The sequence below is a fragment of the Astatotilapia calliptera genome, chromosome 1, assembly GCF_900246225.1.
Source record: "Astatotilapia calliptera chromosome 1, fAstCal1.2, whole genome shotgun sequence".
Classification (NCBI taxonomy): Eukaryota; Metazoa; Chordata; class Actinopteri; order Cichliformes; family Cichlidae; genus Astatotilapia; species Astatotilapia calliptera.
Window position 1 is genome coordinate 29,232,542 of NC_039302.1, and position 15,972 is coordinate 29,248,513.

Sequence of the window (15,972 nt, forward strand, 5' to 3'; positions counted from 1 at the left end):
ATCAATGTCCACATTTAGAAGTCTGCTCAAAAAAAGGGGAAAAAATGAGGCCTTGTGAGCATTTCCAAGAAAAGAAAAAAAGACACAAGTCTCAGATTAAACTGTAAGTGTTTTGCTCGAATCGTTCTTTTTTTCATTCGTTGAAACTCTATGAAAATGTGCCAAAATAAAACGGCTCTTTATGTCAGATATTCCAACATCGTTTTTTTTTCCTTTTTCTTTTTTTTCTTCTTTTTTTGCAGGCCCCTTTTTTGTTTCAAGTTCGCCAGAGTTCTCATTGCCATGTTTTTTTAAAAAAATAATTACCGTTGAAACATCTGTCACGGTGATAAATTGAATTATATCTTCGCATAGATTAACTGACAGTTAAGCATTTTAGACACGTATCAGGGATTACCAACTGCACCCCCCCCCCCCCCCCCAAAATAATCGCTGCACAAATATATATATATTTTTTATCCATAATTTACTTCAAAGATAGTGTGTTGTCCATTTTAAATACAAAAATGCTACATTAAATATACATGTTAGTCTTTAATACAAATAGACTCAGGCGGCTGCAGCGATTAAGACCATTCTTGTTACATTTTAAGATTAACCATTCAAAACTTAAAAAAAAAACGAGGATAAGCATTTACTCAGAAAATAACTGTTCTCAGAATTTGCTTCACCGTTGCTCTTTTTTCTTATCTTTTTTTTTAATGCAACCAAAATAAATAAATGTCCGTAGTGAGTGGAAAATATTCAGGTATTAAATGTTCGACATACCTTTCTTTAGTTCATAAGGGGATTCTTTACAAAGATCTACCTGCGTTTGGCCTCTGACTTTCTGGCTCTCCCTTACCAAAGCCTCAGCTCTATTTAACACAGTCTGGTTTAATCCATTGAAATGTGCCGTGGAGCCCGTGGTTACCGAGCCGTGGTTACTGTGAAGGTGTCCAAAACTGCCACCATAGTTCGTGTAGCCAGGGTAGAAAGCGGAGGTGTAGTACAGAGGCCTGGATAGGACTGTGCTGTTGGGGAGCGGGCACTGAGGGGATGATCGTGATGGAGAAGCGCTAGTGCCTATTACAGTGCTCTGACCCAAACCAGGGCAAGACTGTGACACCTCGCCGCTGCCCTTACACCTGTCTGAGGACGTGGCGATTTCCGCAAGGGACCAGAGTTTGGGTTTAGGAGCAGAGGGGGGCGAGTGGATAACAGAGGTCACGTTGCTGGTGACCGTACTCGATGCATGGCTCAAATCTGACGGCTTGTCTTGTTGCGCAAGCTGGTTCCCCCGGGGCATCGCTGAAGGAGACGACGTGGTTGGTTTCGCAGAATCCGGCAACAACTCTGTAGTCCGCTCCTCCTGGTCTTTTAACTCCGTGTCACTCAGAAGGTGATCCGTGTCTTTGCTATGGTTTTCTTCTTTAAATCTGTCACAGCCTATGTCCCCTGGGTTAAGAAGTTTGTGATCTAAAGCACACACACATACACACACACGCACACACACACACACACACACACACACACACACACAAGGAGACCACAGTTACTTCCAAATAAGCATTAAAATGTTCGTAAAACTCTAGCATGTGTTTCAGATGATTATCAAGCAATTAAACACAGATGCAAACTGAAAGTGGGTGTGCAAAAAAATATTTGGGTACCTTTGCACGTTTCTCTTGCAAATTATAATTGTGCTATAAAATGTTCTCATAAACATGTAAAAGCCTAAAAAGGAAAATGAACTCCCCCCCATAATTATGACTTATGAGTTTATTAAAGTCTGAGCATTCACTACACCGATTAAATGTATTTCAAGTATCAAAATAGCTTTTGCGATGATAAGAAGCGTTTGTACAACTGTAGCCGAATACCAGCTCAATTCACCGGCTGCAGCCTTATTATGCAGTTAAAGATAAATTGACTGCTAAATACTTTGCGTCACCAGCAATTTCAGCCACTGAGAAGTCAAACGAGGGGAGTTCAAGGTGATTATTATTTAAAGCAATTGTCCCATTATAAATAATATACAACCATTAACCAGCAATCAATTTTGCACCCTGAGTGGAAAGACTGCGATGAAAAATTGATGATTTTTTTTTTTGCCCCCTTTTTTTTCTGCACCACCGACCTGCTTCCGTGTCTGTGGAGTCTCCCTTATCTGTGGGCTTGTTTGGCTCGTCGTCGTCGTTTTTCTCCAGGTCGATATTTTCGTCCTCCTCCTCGTCCTCGCTCCGGTTCCGAGGAGTCCAGGTCATTTTGTTCTCCTTCTTTAGCCTCCTCCTGGCGTTGGCGAACCAGGTTGACACCTGGGTGAGGGTCATTTTGGTGATGATAGCCAGCATTATCTTTTCGCCCTTGGTAGGATAGGGATTTTTGCGGTGCTCGTTGAGCCAGGCCTTCAGGGTGGCGGTGGCGTCCCGGGTTGCATTTTTACGGTATGCTGGATCACCGTAAGGGTAGGTGCCCAAGGGTGCTGCGTAAGGATGGTATCCTATTGAGCCCGCCATGCCCGTAGTGTGGTCATAGGGAGAACTCTGTAATAAAAAACGAGAAAGTGTGCAAAAGTTCTGTTATTCTTTAAACTGCTGCAAAATACTTAGAAGGACTTGCGGCACACAAACGTAAACACACGTGCACGACTCCACACATAAACACGCATACGAATGGTCACGCAAGCACATACTCGTAATCGTGCAAGGGTGCACTGGCTTTAATCCAGCGGTTCGAGTATGGAGTCAATGTTTATGGAATGGTTTTGAACTTAATTGGATATTTGAAATGGGATTCGTGCTTCGGTGTTATTTATTTACTTATTTTTATTCTATTTTAATTTTTGTTTTCTTCACGTTAACGCGATGTGATTATTGCTGTTGCTACTGAAATAGAACATTTTCCAAATAGAATAACATAAAAACATTATTCTTTTTCCTTGCCTGTTAAACAGCGATCAATCTTTAAGCAGTAGCAAATGGGCCTATAAAACAAATATGAATTACTTACGTGGTAAGAGATCGCTCACAGGGAATAGGAGACAATTAAATAAAATTGTTTTCAGCCTTTTTAGTTTTACTATTTAAGTTTTATATTTGGACCAACTAATGGACTTACAAGAAAGAAACGCAGCGATGTAAGCTGCCGTCCGTTTCGTTCGGTCAGGAGCTTAGAAGCTTCGGCAAGACATTGTCTAATCTATTAAAAACGACTATTAATTTCAAAGCCACAACAGTACACGATCTTTTTTAGATTAGTTACATTTACTCAGGAGTATCTTTTCTGGACATGAAAATCTCTACTTTTCTATCCACGTACTTTTCTGTGACGCACATTTCTTCTCAATGGCTTGATTCCGACTGCGCAACACACACCTAAGGGTTCTATAACGAGTTAATTCCCCTCGCTTTTGCTACCTATTAGACTGAATAATCACCTTTAGTGTACTCACCACATATGAGGTGAACGTGGCAGCTGCCGCCGCGTCTGCATTATATGGCAAGTGGGAGTTGTAGCCTGGCGAGGCGCTGGTGAACGCGGTAGATCCGGCATATGGCGCAAACGCAGATCCCGAAGAGGATCTCCCAAGTTCCTCGGTTCTGGGTCCCGATATAACACTGGTGCTGTACGCGGGGCACGAATACAGGGCTAATGAAGCGGACGGCTGGTACAAGTAGCCCTGAGGATATGCCATGCTGGAGTCTGGAGAGTATAAGCCACTTAACTTGTGCACTTTCCCCCCTTTATTTTCTCATGCGCTGATGTCGGAGCGCATAGAGCTGTATCTGCAGCCCGCTGTCTCCCCCCTTCTAAATGGCAATTGTCAAGGCAAAAAGTAATTTTTTAGATGAAAATAAGCTTGGATATTGGGTGGATTTTTTGGTCGCTGCCAGTCAGCCAGTCAGCCACTGTCCGCCGGAGGTTTGGTCTTGTTTTGTTTTCTGCTGCTCCCTTATCGGAGTTGAATCCTCGCTCTCATGCCCATGCAGAAGTTTTTATTATTATTTTTTTCTTTGCCAGTCGGACGGGGGCTTTGCTTGGGAAAATGTCCTGCCAAGATGCTAAGTTGGAAATTGAGGATCCTGACGCCTACTACGCTGCACTCTACGCTCCTCCTCTCGGGGTGTAGTCACAGAAGGAAAAGGCAAGCTTATGCTGGGTAACCACAACTCTGCCCAAACCCATGGTCTCTCTCTCTCTCTCTCTCTCCCTCTCTCTCTTCTCTCTAACACCCCCTCCTTTCCGTTGCGTTAACTAACAACCCTTCTCATTCTCTATTTCTCTATTTTTTCTTCTTTAACAAGGCTTGTTGCTGTAAGTGCGCCTTGCAGCCCCCCCTTTGGATGGCGACACCATGCGAGTCTGTCAACTCCCAACTTTCTTCTTTTTCTTCCAAATAGGAAGCCGTCACTTTCACACTTGATCAATAACAAGTCGGCTGTTGTATGCCAGGATATGGGCTCGCAAGATACCGGCAGGAATTAAAAAAGACGGTCCACCGCAGTGCTCTCTTTTTTGTTATTCTTTCTTTGTGCTTAAAAACGTCCTCATTTCACATATTTGCGTTAAATCAACAGACTGACGCCACGCGATCTCCGTGCGCCTTGCATTAAAATCGGCAGTTGGGGTTTCAAATGGATTACTACAGTTGTGCAAGTCGACTTTCTAACGCACGACGATTGTTGCATTGGTAAGACAGTATAGCCTGTGACAAAAGTAAAAGTAAGATGGCGCAAATTGTCCTCGAGCGACAACTGTGTGAGAATAGTTTTGTAGGTGAGAATTATTATTATTTTTTATCATGTCGACGGTTTTATGTTTTAATTGTGAACGCATGGTCGTCCACTCCGTGATCACGGCTATTTGCTTATTTTATTGTATTTTTTTGCAAATTATCCTGAAATGAACCAGTCGGATAAGCTACACTGCCAGAAACTCATGAACCTTCAAACCAGGGCAGAACAGTGCCAAGTGCACCGAATCTCACCGGACAAACTCATTTGATCCCTGTAGATGCATTTCTGTTCCTGAAAACAGATAAACGGTGTTAAATGTACCGCTTTTATCGTTAATTAGCTAAATATATTTAAATACATTTAATAAAGATAAGTCCAGGCATCATTATTAAACATAATAAATAACGGTCATTATTATTATTATAATTATTATTGGGACATAAATGTCCTTCTTTCACAAGTATGGAATACTAACTTGGATTCAAAATATGAGCTGAATTTTATTATTTTGTTTAGTATGTTTCAAACATCTAAAAGCCCATTCTCATTCTGGTGACTTTCCAGTTCAAGTCTCAGATAAGCCGAAAGGGATCGCTGTAGGCGCTGCTAAAGAGTGTGTGTGCACATATTGTCACGTGTTTCTTACGTTCCGAAAACCTCTAGAGAGCAAAGAATGATGACGGTGGTACAGTGGGAGAAGACTCAGACTTACGAGGGAGAGAAAGAGGGGAAAAAGAGAAAGATGGATGCACAAAGCGATCCTACAGTATAGCCTAATCAGATGACAGTGATACCATGAGCCCTAGTTTCACAGCGCCCTGTAGTGATTAGACACTCAAGTAATTATTGAAACTTTTCTCATAATAACAGATGGTACTAATATACATATATATATATGTATTCGTTTTTTAATTTACGTTAAAGTTAAAATAAAGCAGCAGTGTTAAACAGCCTCCTTATTAGAGACGTAAATGTATTTAATAGTGGAGTGATTGTGTGCCACGAGCTATAAAATTCACATAACTGGAATATTGTGCCTTGTGGGTTGTTTCATCCCGAAATATTTACTTATCTATTTATTTCATAATATATAGGGGGGGGGGGGGGGGGGGGGGAGTTTTGAGGGCCTAGGATGAAGGGTCTGTGTCATGTGTCCTCCTTAATGCGTTCTGGTTCAGAGTTGCTCTCTGAAGTAGGAGGAGGACCCATAATTTGAGATCACGGAGCCTATAATAGGAGTAGGGTTATGGCAACTGCTACCGCCTCTCAGCACTGCTCCGATAAAGGAGGAGGTATAGGTGAGTACAGTTTTGTTCATTTGTGTGTGTTTTTTAATGCGAAAAGGTATTTGAACTACGCAAATGTTCGCAATATTCTGGGTTTAATCTTCATTTATATTTTAATTATTCTGATATTATCTGACTGTGTCTCTTCCTATTCGCTATCACTTCTTCTTCCTCTTTCCCCCCTGAGTGAACTGCCTCCGTTTTGACGCATGGAAACGTTTTTAAGTGGCAAAGAAGAATTGAATGAAAGATGATGCATGCCACTTAAAATGCCTGAGGGAGCAAGCGTAATCTAAATTGGATATAGAAGCTATTATTACACAACATTATGCGTTGTGGCGGACTAATTGCGTGGCTGGGTGCGTTAAACAGTCAGTTAATGTCGAGTGGCAGACAGGTTTCTGGAGCGCACAAGGTCAGCTGTACTGCTCCCAAGCCTTTAGTGGTATACAGAAAAATGCTTGAAGTATTCATGGGATTTTTAACCATTCTAAATCTGTGTCCTAAACCGATTAGTTGACACCAATTTTTCTTTGATGTATTAGCTGAGGGCTTTTGCCACTTGGAAGCCAATTGAAATTCAAAACAGTTTTCGCTCCAAATGCTGTGGGGAGATCTGCTGCAAATAATGGATGTAATTTATTTTTGACCTTGCTTTTTTCTTTTTTCTTTTTTTTTTTTTTCAAAAGGGAGGGTTGTTAAATGATTAAACATATGTGCACTAGCTCTCGACTAAACAACTAGCATTTGATTGGCTATTATTAGTTTTGCATTATAGAGCTGTAAATTTCCATATTTCTTAAAGTGTTATATAAGTGATAAACATGACTAAAATTGTTATTGCTTTTTTTAATGCCCAATTCACTCTTAAAAAGTTGCTGTTCTTGGTGTTATTTTTCCTAAATGAATTAAAAAAATAATAATTGACTCTTTGTTTTTGTTTTTGAATCCCAGATCCATGTTGATGAAGTCACCAAGCAGTCAGTGAAATGCACCCTAACCTTCAAACACACAAGCACACTTGCAAATACACCTTAAGTTAAATAACCTTTTTCACATTTTGAAACGATAATTAAAAAACACAGGTGGATATATACTCAAAAAGTCAGTTCTGTGTTTATACACAGAACTGACTGTAATAATTTATCAGTTTTTTAACTCTCTTATAGTTTTTAAATATGCTGCATTGCTGCTATTCCCGGGTTTTTTATTCGAGATAGAATCCCTTAATGTTTTACTTAGTATCACCACTTTTCCTCACACAAACTGATGCCCATGATTCGATGGGTTGATTTGACTTTAATAATCATACAATTTACATGAAGCACAATAATATGGCTTTCAGGGGAGAGAATCTATTTTTTGATCTCCTTTCTGTTCTTGTGATCTCTTTTTCTTTTATTGACCTGAATGAAGATGTATGGAGTGAGAGTGTGTGTGTGTCTTCGGTTTCCTCCTGATGGGGTATATCAGCTCCCCCCACTTCTCCCTACTCCCCACGATCCCCGCAAGGCTGAATGGCAGGCCTCTGGATTGGCTAAGTGATGAAATGATGACCCTATTATGGGAAGCGATTCCAAAATGAGAGATATCAGACGAAGATTACACCCCTCTCTCACTGCCACGCCATCCTCCTGCAATACACTGCCAGCTGCGCAGATGATGATTGATTCGCTTGAGATGGATCACAGGAAGCACCCATTGATTTTTCTGTGTTTTATCAAAAATATTTATTTACAGTTGTATCCATAGGGTGTATCCAGACTCAACCCATACTTCGTTCTCCAAATGGGGGTTGGTATAAAAGAGATAATTCCCCCTGTTCCATGACAAGACGAATGACCTGAAGTATTACTTCAGAAATGAGTCAATAGGCTCAGTGAGTAAATGAATATTGATTGGATATAATGAAGCCTGAGTGTGAATATGAGCCCTGTTGCAGACTTCACTGCAGTGATGCTGAACCTCTCCAACTGAATATTTTGCAGACCTGCATGCACAGCTGGGACTAAATACACCTCATTCAGATGGTGAATCAACACACTCAACATTCAACTTTTCCTGTGTATTTTGATTCATGATCTGAGAGTGTCCATACTTGACTCGCTTCTTATCAGATCTATGGCTAAATAGCATGTTTATGGTGAAGGTACTATAGGTGCCATATGGCAATAATCCAAGACTCATGTTACTTAAAAGCTCTGGAGACATGTAGGAGGCATTTCTGTGTCACCTTTACAAAGGTAAACTGATACAACATACAAATCAAATGACAACTAGAATGCTAAAACCACAGTGTGGGAGCTGTGCCCTAGATATTTGCACTGACTTAATCCAATTGAAATAGTATGAGTGAGTTGCAGGGGCTCCCAGGTCTGTTGCTTGCTTATGTATGTGATGCATAATAGAAGTTGACGAGGTTGGTGATAGATCACAGCCCAGGTAATGTAAACACATTAATCCCTCAGGGTTCATGTGCATGTTCTTTCTCTCCTTTTCTCTTATATCAGTTCCTCTCTCTCTATCTGTCTTTCTCTTTCTCTCTCTTCAAGCCCCCATCCTCCCCCCTCCACGTTCATCATCTTCCCTAAACGCGTTAGTGGAGCACAAACCAGAAGCAGCCTTAATCTGTCAACATGCCCTTTAATTGGAGGGAGAAAACAACACGTGCTTCTGGTTATGCCATTCCTAAGTGCACATGCCAAAGAAACACAGAGTTCATGGAAGAAGTGATCCCGGGAGAGCAGGGCATAATTAAAAGTATCTTTTAATAGGCTTGTAATGCTGAGCCAGACTCTTGTTGCTTTAAGTAGAGGGCGAACTCTGTGGCTGGAGACGGACATGCAAGGGGCTTCTGCTGAGGGAGCCTGTAAACGATACATTGCCTCGTCGTCATCAGACATGCAGTCTCTGCCTCAGTCACCACACTCGAGATGACAGCCACTTTCCACCCCTGCCGCGGACACCTTGGCTTACCCGTTGCCGTGTTCTTTTGTTCTCAGAATGAGAGATTCTCCTCCACGACATCACCTCTCCTCATCTCCTTCCCAGCCACTTTGGCAAGTTGTGTTCTACCTCCTACTCACAGCACCAGCGGGGAGTGAGAACTGGGACTAAGAGGTTGATTTGGGGCCTGCTACACTGTAATCAAATGAGACTGCTTAGGGGAGAGGAGAAGGAGGAGGTGGAGTATTATGTTCTGTCATGCATTCCACTGCAGCATTGTTGCTTTTTTGTTTTTGTCAGGGCAGGCTTTGATGCTGTATCCTCTTACCTTTGTAGTCCCGGTAGCCATGTTTCATAAACACGGAATGGGAAACATCCTCAGCATTAGAAATTTAGATTGCTGCTTTCCTCCTGCCACTCTGCATTCCGCACGTGCCCGGTCGCATTCTCCATCTCCCAATGCTGAGGTATTAAGTTTCCTCTCCCATGCCTCTGATACATTTAAACATCTTACAATCAGTCCCTTTTATTCGGTGTGTCATGTATAATCTGCGGAAACAACAATGCCAACATGGCTCTATGTTGCTCTCGCTCTCTTGGTACTTAAGAAGTCTGCTGTCACTGTTTTGTTTCAGGACAATTGCACTTGCAAAATGCTTACTTGCTTTAAATTGAGAAGTTGCTAGGTATTCAATTTAGAACTTGTCTTCATTATTAAGAATGTAATATTAATGTCAAGCTATCTTTCTTTGTATTTTCACAAAGGGAATAGGCAGTGCATGGTTGTCTTTGTAGTTAACCGAAAGTCTCAGTGGGATAACAGTGTATTATAATCCTTAATCTATCTTAACTCATTAAAATGCAGTGTTCAGTTCTGCTGGCCAAATTTTATTGTCTCGTTGCATTTTTAGTGATATGAGAGAAATTTCATGTGTAATTGAATATTTAAATGTCAGACACTGACGAGAATCATTGCAAAGTCCTGAAATTACTGCCACATATAGGTATATAATATACTTAAGAAAAAAAGTTAGATAAGATGCAAATCTATATTTGTCAGCAGAATCGTCCTCTGTAACACACTGTGCCTCAGTTCTCTCTTTTCTTCTACCTCTTCTTCTTCTTGGAAAGTAACCATTTTGTCCGACATCTGACACACTGCCCTGGGTTATTGAGCCAGACGTGGAAATCCAAAGCGGAGATGCTCTCCTTAATGCCTGACACCTGGTGCAGATTTGGAAGGGATTGCACTACAGGTACTGTCTTACCTCTTCACCAATCCCAGAAAGTCCCTTAGGTATTTCCTTTTCTTTCCACGGCTGTGTTTGTTTCTACTCTTCTTTGCCACCCAGGTATCAAGCCTCTGTTAGCTGGCCCCTGTGTTGGGATTAAGTTCAGAAGGTGTTGAAAAAGGATACCTATCATCCCTTTGATAAATATGATTCTGATTTGTTCAGGTATTTTTAAGGCCTCAAAAAATATAAGTAGGATTAAAAACCTTTCTAAGTATACGTTACATCTTCAGTGGGATAAAATGAAAGAAAGATTTCCTGTCCAGGAGCCAGAGCTTTTTTTTTCTACTTTAAAAATAAAGTAAATGATAGCAATTGAAGAAAGGGTGCAATGCTGTCACTGATAAGTTAAATCTGACAGTTCTTTCATTTGACAAAAAATGAGTTCAGTTTTCTGGAATGATTACTGAAACATGTCTGATGTTAATATTATTAAACTGCTAATTCCACTTCTGATCCTGTTATTTGTTCTTCTCTTGCCACACCCTCTGTCAGGGTATGCTTTACAAGTGGACGCTACTCTGGAGTGTTGCAGCTCACCTTACCGCTTGCAGTCACATCTGCAGACTGTGCTGGAGCAGAATGGCTAGCGAACATAAACACAGCAAGGACATCAAAGGCCGGCAGGTTGGGCTATACCACCTGAGCATGCTGATTGCAGTGCAGTTCAGTATCATCTGACTGGTGAAAACAGAGGATTTTGTTGCACCAAGTTGAGACATTTAACAGAAGGTTCCAACCAGAATTTTTTGTTTATTTGTTTAAAAAAATAAAAATAAATGAATAAATAAAAGCTCAAAACACAAGCCTTTTGGCCTATGAATGGCAAATTATAATTCAGTCCTGGATAACTCAGGCAACACAGATAAACTGTGAGCTGTACGCCACAATAATGTAACAGTCTTTCCTGGATAATAATATAATAAGCAAGATAAGCAAGTGCACACTTGGTGAGCTTCATAGGCACACTGTTTATGTTGACACATGCAACTCTCTTCCTGATGCAAATGCAATCTAAACATTAAGCAAAGGGAAGGCAAGCGTAGCCCATAAAGGCTGTGAGCTCCAAACACTTTGAACAGACAACTATCACTAATCACTCCCAGAGCAGTGCGGCGTGTAATTACTCTGCCAAACGTTTGCCTTTCACAGCTTAGCACTAGGAGCCCTGACCCTGCGCTTCCCTGTCTTTCCTCACCACCGTGCATGTGGAAGGGGAGGACCCCCACCACCCCCCGCCTGCTCCTCTTTCCCCTTTCTCTTTAGCAAGGGGAAAGGCAAGCTGAGCTCCCTCTCAGTATTTAGAAAAAGACGGGGGGGAGAGAGGGGGAAAAAGAGAGGGAGAAAGACAGGAAGGGAGAAGACTGAGGTTGGTGCTTCCGGCTTTGTGGGAGCCCATTTAAACAGGCTTTGAAACCCTAGCCATCCGGAGATCAGAAATAGCCTTATTGACTGCATGGGCCCAGAAGTGACTGAGCACACAGGGTTCTTAAGAGTTCACTCTTCCTCGCTGCTTGGAACAGGGGGGTGGGCACCACATGCTGAGGTCCTCTACAAAGATTTTGGACATAAATTTTACATCAGGGGAAAATATTATTTTTACAGCTATTTTTAGTGTTGCATGGTTGTATCTCAATTTTTGTGCTGTTGTAGGATTTGTGTGTGTGTGTGGTTTATTTTAGTTATTTTTTATTTTATTGTTTGGAGTGACAGACATCTAATTCTACTTTTTCCCCACAGTCTTATTTATTGATATTAGTAATGCAGCTGTCATTCTGCAATGAGATCTGTCCTGTGTCTGGGTGAATGCTGATAAGATGACACAATGCAAATATGAAGTGTGATGGAGCCGCCTTGGCAAGCAGGTACAGAGTGTGCAGGGACCAGCATCCCATAATGACTATTAGCTGGATTTCACAGCCTGCTCCTGATCTCTTTCAGTGACAGGGGCCTTTATAAGAGGCTGGGTGTGTCACTGCCCCTCCTAATGGCTCTCATATACATGTGCACATGCACCGAAATGGCATATACACAAAGAGGAATATCATACTTTGTACAATAAGTGTAATTCTATTTGGCATCATTGTGAACTTAAAAAAAGACACTTTTTGTATCACAAAAATGCTGATAGATTTTCTCCTTTTTTATTTATTTATTTATTTTTAGGTTTTATGAATAAATGAAATCAGATTGCTATATATTCTAAGCTGGCCCACTGGCACAATGAAACTGAACTTCATAGTAGAAATGATCCTTTCAGCATATTATCGATACATAATGTATTGTTATCTTAATTTCACCACTAGTCATCTTTACCATATTGTCATATTCTTCACCACTGCTGTAAAGGCTCATTTAGATTCGCAGAAGCTTAAAGAGCTCTCTCAGTTGCTGCTTGTATAAGCTTTTGAGAGAGTCCCGTTTTATCACTGATGTAGTAATTTCACTTCATCAGTCAGTTGTGACTAAAAATACATCAGGGATTAGCTTCATGGCCAGACTATCTTCCACTGCTTTGATAACATAATGGGGGCTAGTGCTTGTGGTTACAATCATCTGATATAGGTTCATAACATTCGAAACTACACTTACAATACTACGGGCTTTTTGAAAGAGAAGAATAGAGTGTGATCTTCTTAAACTCTCATGAAAATTGTGTGTTTTCCCTTTTAATTCCTTTGTAGGAGCATTTTGCAAAGATGAAAATTCCTCCCACCCCCACTCGTTCCCCTTTCCAGTTTCTATTCTACACAAATTAGCTATGGTCCTGGAGGGCAAAATGACAAGAGGTTACTGGAAGACTATGTGTTTAATTAATTGAAAAATGCTTAAATTGCTTTTACAGTTGTTATGTGGAGTGAAAAAAGGGAATCCATGTTGCCAGTACTCAACCATAATTAGCACCCGCGGGAATTAAATATTTAACATTAGCTGTGTTGCGGCACTTAGGACACAAATTTCTATTTTAACTATGAAAGCAAGCCTGTCTTAAGTGCATGAGTCTGTGTGGACAGCTGTGCAAAGGGGAACAGCACAGGATATTTCAGCGAGACACCCCAGTGGCATTTCGGGTCCTTCCACATCACATGTGTAAGAGATATGGCAGTTGTATTCCCAGGGGTTAGGCATTACTCAGAGTATTTAGTTTTCTAATTAGGCTGAGGGCCTTCGTCCATGCCTACCACCACCATGGGAGCCAATGAGAATTTCCTCTCTTATATGTCAACTCTGAGACACAGAAAGAGGGGAAAAAACGGGAATGAAAAGAAGGAGATAATCAGGACGCATGTGTGAAAATGAGAGAGATGTACACATGGTTGAAGGAGAAATAAAAGACCTGCAGAAAAGCCTTTGTTTATTCCAACTTTAATTACACATTGCATTTAATGACTCCACTGGTGTGTTTGAGGCTGGAGAGGGAGAAGCTGTGGAGCCTTAATGATCTGTAGTAGTGGATGTCAGCCGAGCCATTGGAGACTTAAAGCCCATTTTTAAAACTCCCTTTTTGTTTGGGCCTAGAGGCGACAGCGCAAATGGAGTTCATGCTAAGCCACACTAGGCTAGACTTAGGGACTACTTCACTGTCTGGTCAGCCAATTTCTCAAAGGGCCAGGCCATTTGGAGGCATCAGCAGCTGACCGCAGCAACTGTTAAGCTTGTCAGCGTGCATCAGGTTACCCACTAATGAGAAGTAATAAAGGTTATCCCAACTTTTTAAGTGTTTGATCTTTGTGCACAGTGGGATTTAAACATAACGCATGGAAGGTGAACCAAGATTGGAATTGGAATTTGACCCTTATGTTATGTGTGAATGAGGATTTAGAAATAGACACAAATAATTAAAAGCTCAAGCTCTGAAACTTGGATGAATAGTTTTGGAATGTAACATATTGTGCGCTTAACTGATATAGATATTGTGGATTATTATTTTTTGTGCAGGGATGCAGGATTACAGGATTACAACCAGGCTTGAAGATTGTCTAAAATCATAGTGGCCAACAATGGTTTCTGCCAGTATACAACAATCGGGCAGCACAAGCTGTATTTTTGAGAAATTGCATCTCGCTCTGGGGAAGCTGCATCTTTACTATAATGTACTAATGCTGGGTTGAATCACTGAATCATGTTCAATTAACACAACTGAATGTATGACCCTTTGAGATGCAGTGTTATTTGTTTTGACACACAGCTCTCAAAAAACGTACCCACCCCATCTTCAGTGCAGAACGTTAAAACCCCTTGTTCTGTAAAACAAATTCTCCGGATTATTCAAAGCTGTGAGAATTAAGATGGAAAAATCCATGCGTAAAATTACCGTCCATTCAACTTGAGGCAATATTTTCCTCTAGAGGCAAATATGTTAATTGAGCTTCCTAAAGTAGCTCAATCCTCAGGTTATTTAATTTCCCCAAAAGCCTTAGCGGTGCTGGGGTTGGTGGGGGGTGTAAAATTCTTTACACCAGCAATATTGTCATCAAGGGAAAAATAGCAGCAATGAGAAGAAATGGAAAAGAGCATACTGGTGGAGGTTGAACAACTGTTAGTTCATGAGGTGTATATATACACACATATACATAATAAAATGAATCATGAGATCATGCAAAAATTTCTTAGATGTTAATGTAAAAGCAAGCTGCTAAATCACTAGTTTTCTGCCAGAAAATACAGTTTTGAATAACTCTAAACTGAGCTTAACCTGCCAAAGAATCATCTTCATAACTGTCATGTCATCTAATTGCTTCTGTCTGTTTTCCCCAAAGGCTGCGTCCAGTTCTGTCACTGGTCCTTAGTGCTCCAGCAGCCTGGTCAAAAAGACATCCTGGCAGGGTCCCAGGGTGGATGCATCGCCCACGCACGCTGCTCTTGCCAGATCCCAGAAGTCTTTGTGGTGAACCACTGACCGTGCTGCTCCCTATTTTCTTCCAACCCAGCAAATAATGTGTCAGAAAAAGATTATTGATAGCCCATAAAAGAAGAGGCAGAATGTTGTTGCCACTCTGCTCCAACTTTAAGGAACAATACAAGTGCTAAACCATCAGTTTCAATGGTGCACTGCTCCTGAAAGAGCACAGCATTTATTTTTCACATTGTTGTTCAGTTTGAATAAAAGGTGCTACAACTGGAACATGAACAGACAACAATTACTTCTATTTTTTTTAAATGCTGCTTCATTTTCCTTTACATTTGAAACCTTGTAGTGAAGTTGGCAACTTTGTACTGTGTCTATTCAAAAGAAAAATGAGATCCCTCAAAAGAAACATTGAAATTTTCTCCATGCTCTGTTGAGTCATTCGCATTTTTTGCCAACTTTACCAGACACTGGCGAAGCTGTTGCTCATCTGGCCTAAATGTGGCCTGAGTGGGTGATTCTCAGACAGATGAGGGAAGGTATATTTACAGAATTAACGATGCACTCCATCGGCCACACAACAGCTGCCTGCTACACTTAGCTAATTGAGACTGCAGGCCCATTCCCATTTGCAGAGCACCGTGATTGAACAGTTGGGCAGCTTTATGTGTGTTTTTGCTCTCCTCGGGCTTGAAATCAACACTGACGCTCCCATGCAAAAACAAACACTTGTTCAAGCTGACTGTGTGTTGTGGCACCGCTTGTGAGAAATCTGCCTTTTTTGTTGTTCAGTGTTTCACTTTTAACGTTGTTCATCCGTCTTATCAACATGTTTGTTTTCAGGGAGGCAGCGAATGATGTGTTGGCGAGATAGAGCAAGG

The 15,972-nt window shown here is 41.1% G+C and overlaps 1 protein-coding gene and 1 long non-coding RNA gene across 3 annotated transcripts; one reads left to right on the forward strand and one right to left on the reverse strand.

Annotated features, from left to right (window-relative positions):
- Window positions 1–449: 449 nt before the first annotated feature.
- irx5a (iroquois homeobox 5a) lies at window positions 450–4,144 on the reverse strand. The gene is made up of 3 exons (XM_026173520.1): window positions 3,434–4,144; window positions 2,120–2,525; window positions 450–1,458 (listed from the first exon to the last, which is right to left on the reverse strand). Exons 1-3 carry the CDS (start codon window positions 3,674–3,676, stop codon window positions 752–754), a joined length of 1,356 nt encoding a protein of 451 aa, XP_026029305.1. The 5' UTR covers window positions 3,677–4,144; the 3' UTR covers window positions 450–751.
- A 2,536-nt stretch (window positions 4,145–6,680) lies between these two features.
- On the forward strand, window positions 6,681–15,520 carry LOC113025609 (uncharacterized). Of its 2 annotated transcripts, none has more exons than XR_003272820.1 (2): window positions 6,681–12,107; window positions 15,003–15,520. It is a non-coding gene; the product is annotated as an uncharacterized LOC113025609 (long non-coding RNA). The 2 variants fall into 2 exon arrangements; XR_003272821.1 differs by having other exon boundaries at window positions 6,681–10,869.
- The last annotated feature ends 452 nt before the right edge of the window (window positions 15,521–15,972 follow it).

What these genes read in the sequence shown, in the direction of transcription:
- irx5a (XM_026173520.1), bottom strand. Translation starts at nt 3,676, where the DNA reads ATGGCATATCCTCAGGGCTACTTGTACCAGCCGTCCGCTTCATTAGCC. An exon ending in CCACGTTCACCTCATATGTG is followed by an intron (nt 2,526 to 3,433) that starts GTGAGTACACTA and finishes TTTTTATTACAG; the next exon opens with AGTTCTCCCTATGACCACAC. An exon ending in CTCCACAGACACGGAAGCAG is followed by an intron (nt 1,459 to 2,119) that starts GTCGGTGGTGCA and finishes TGTGTGCTTTAG; the next exon opens with ATCACAAACTTCTTAACCCA.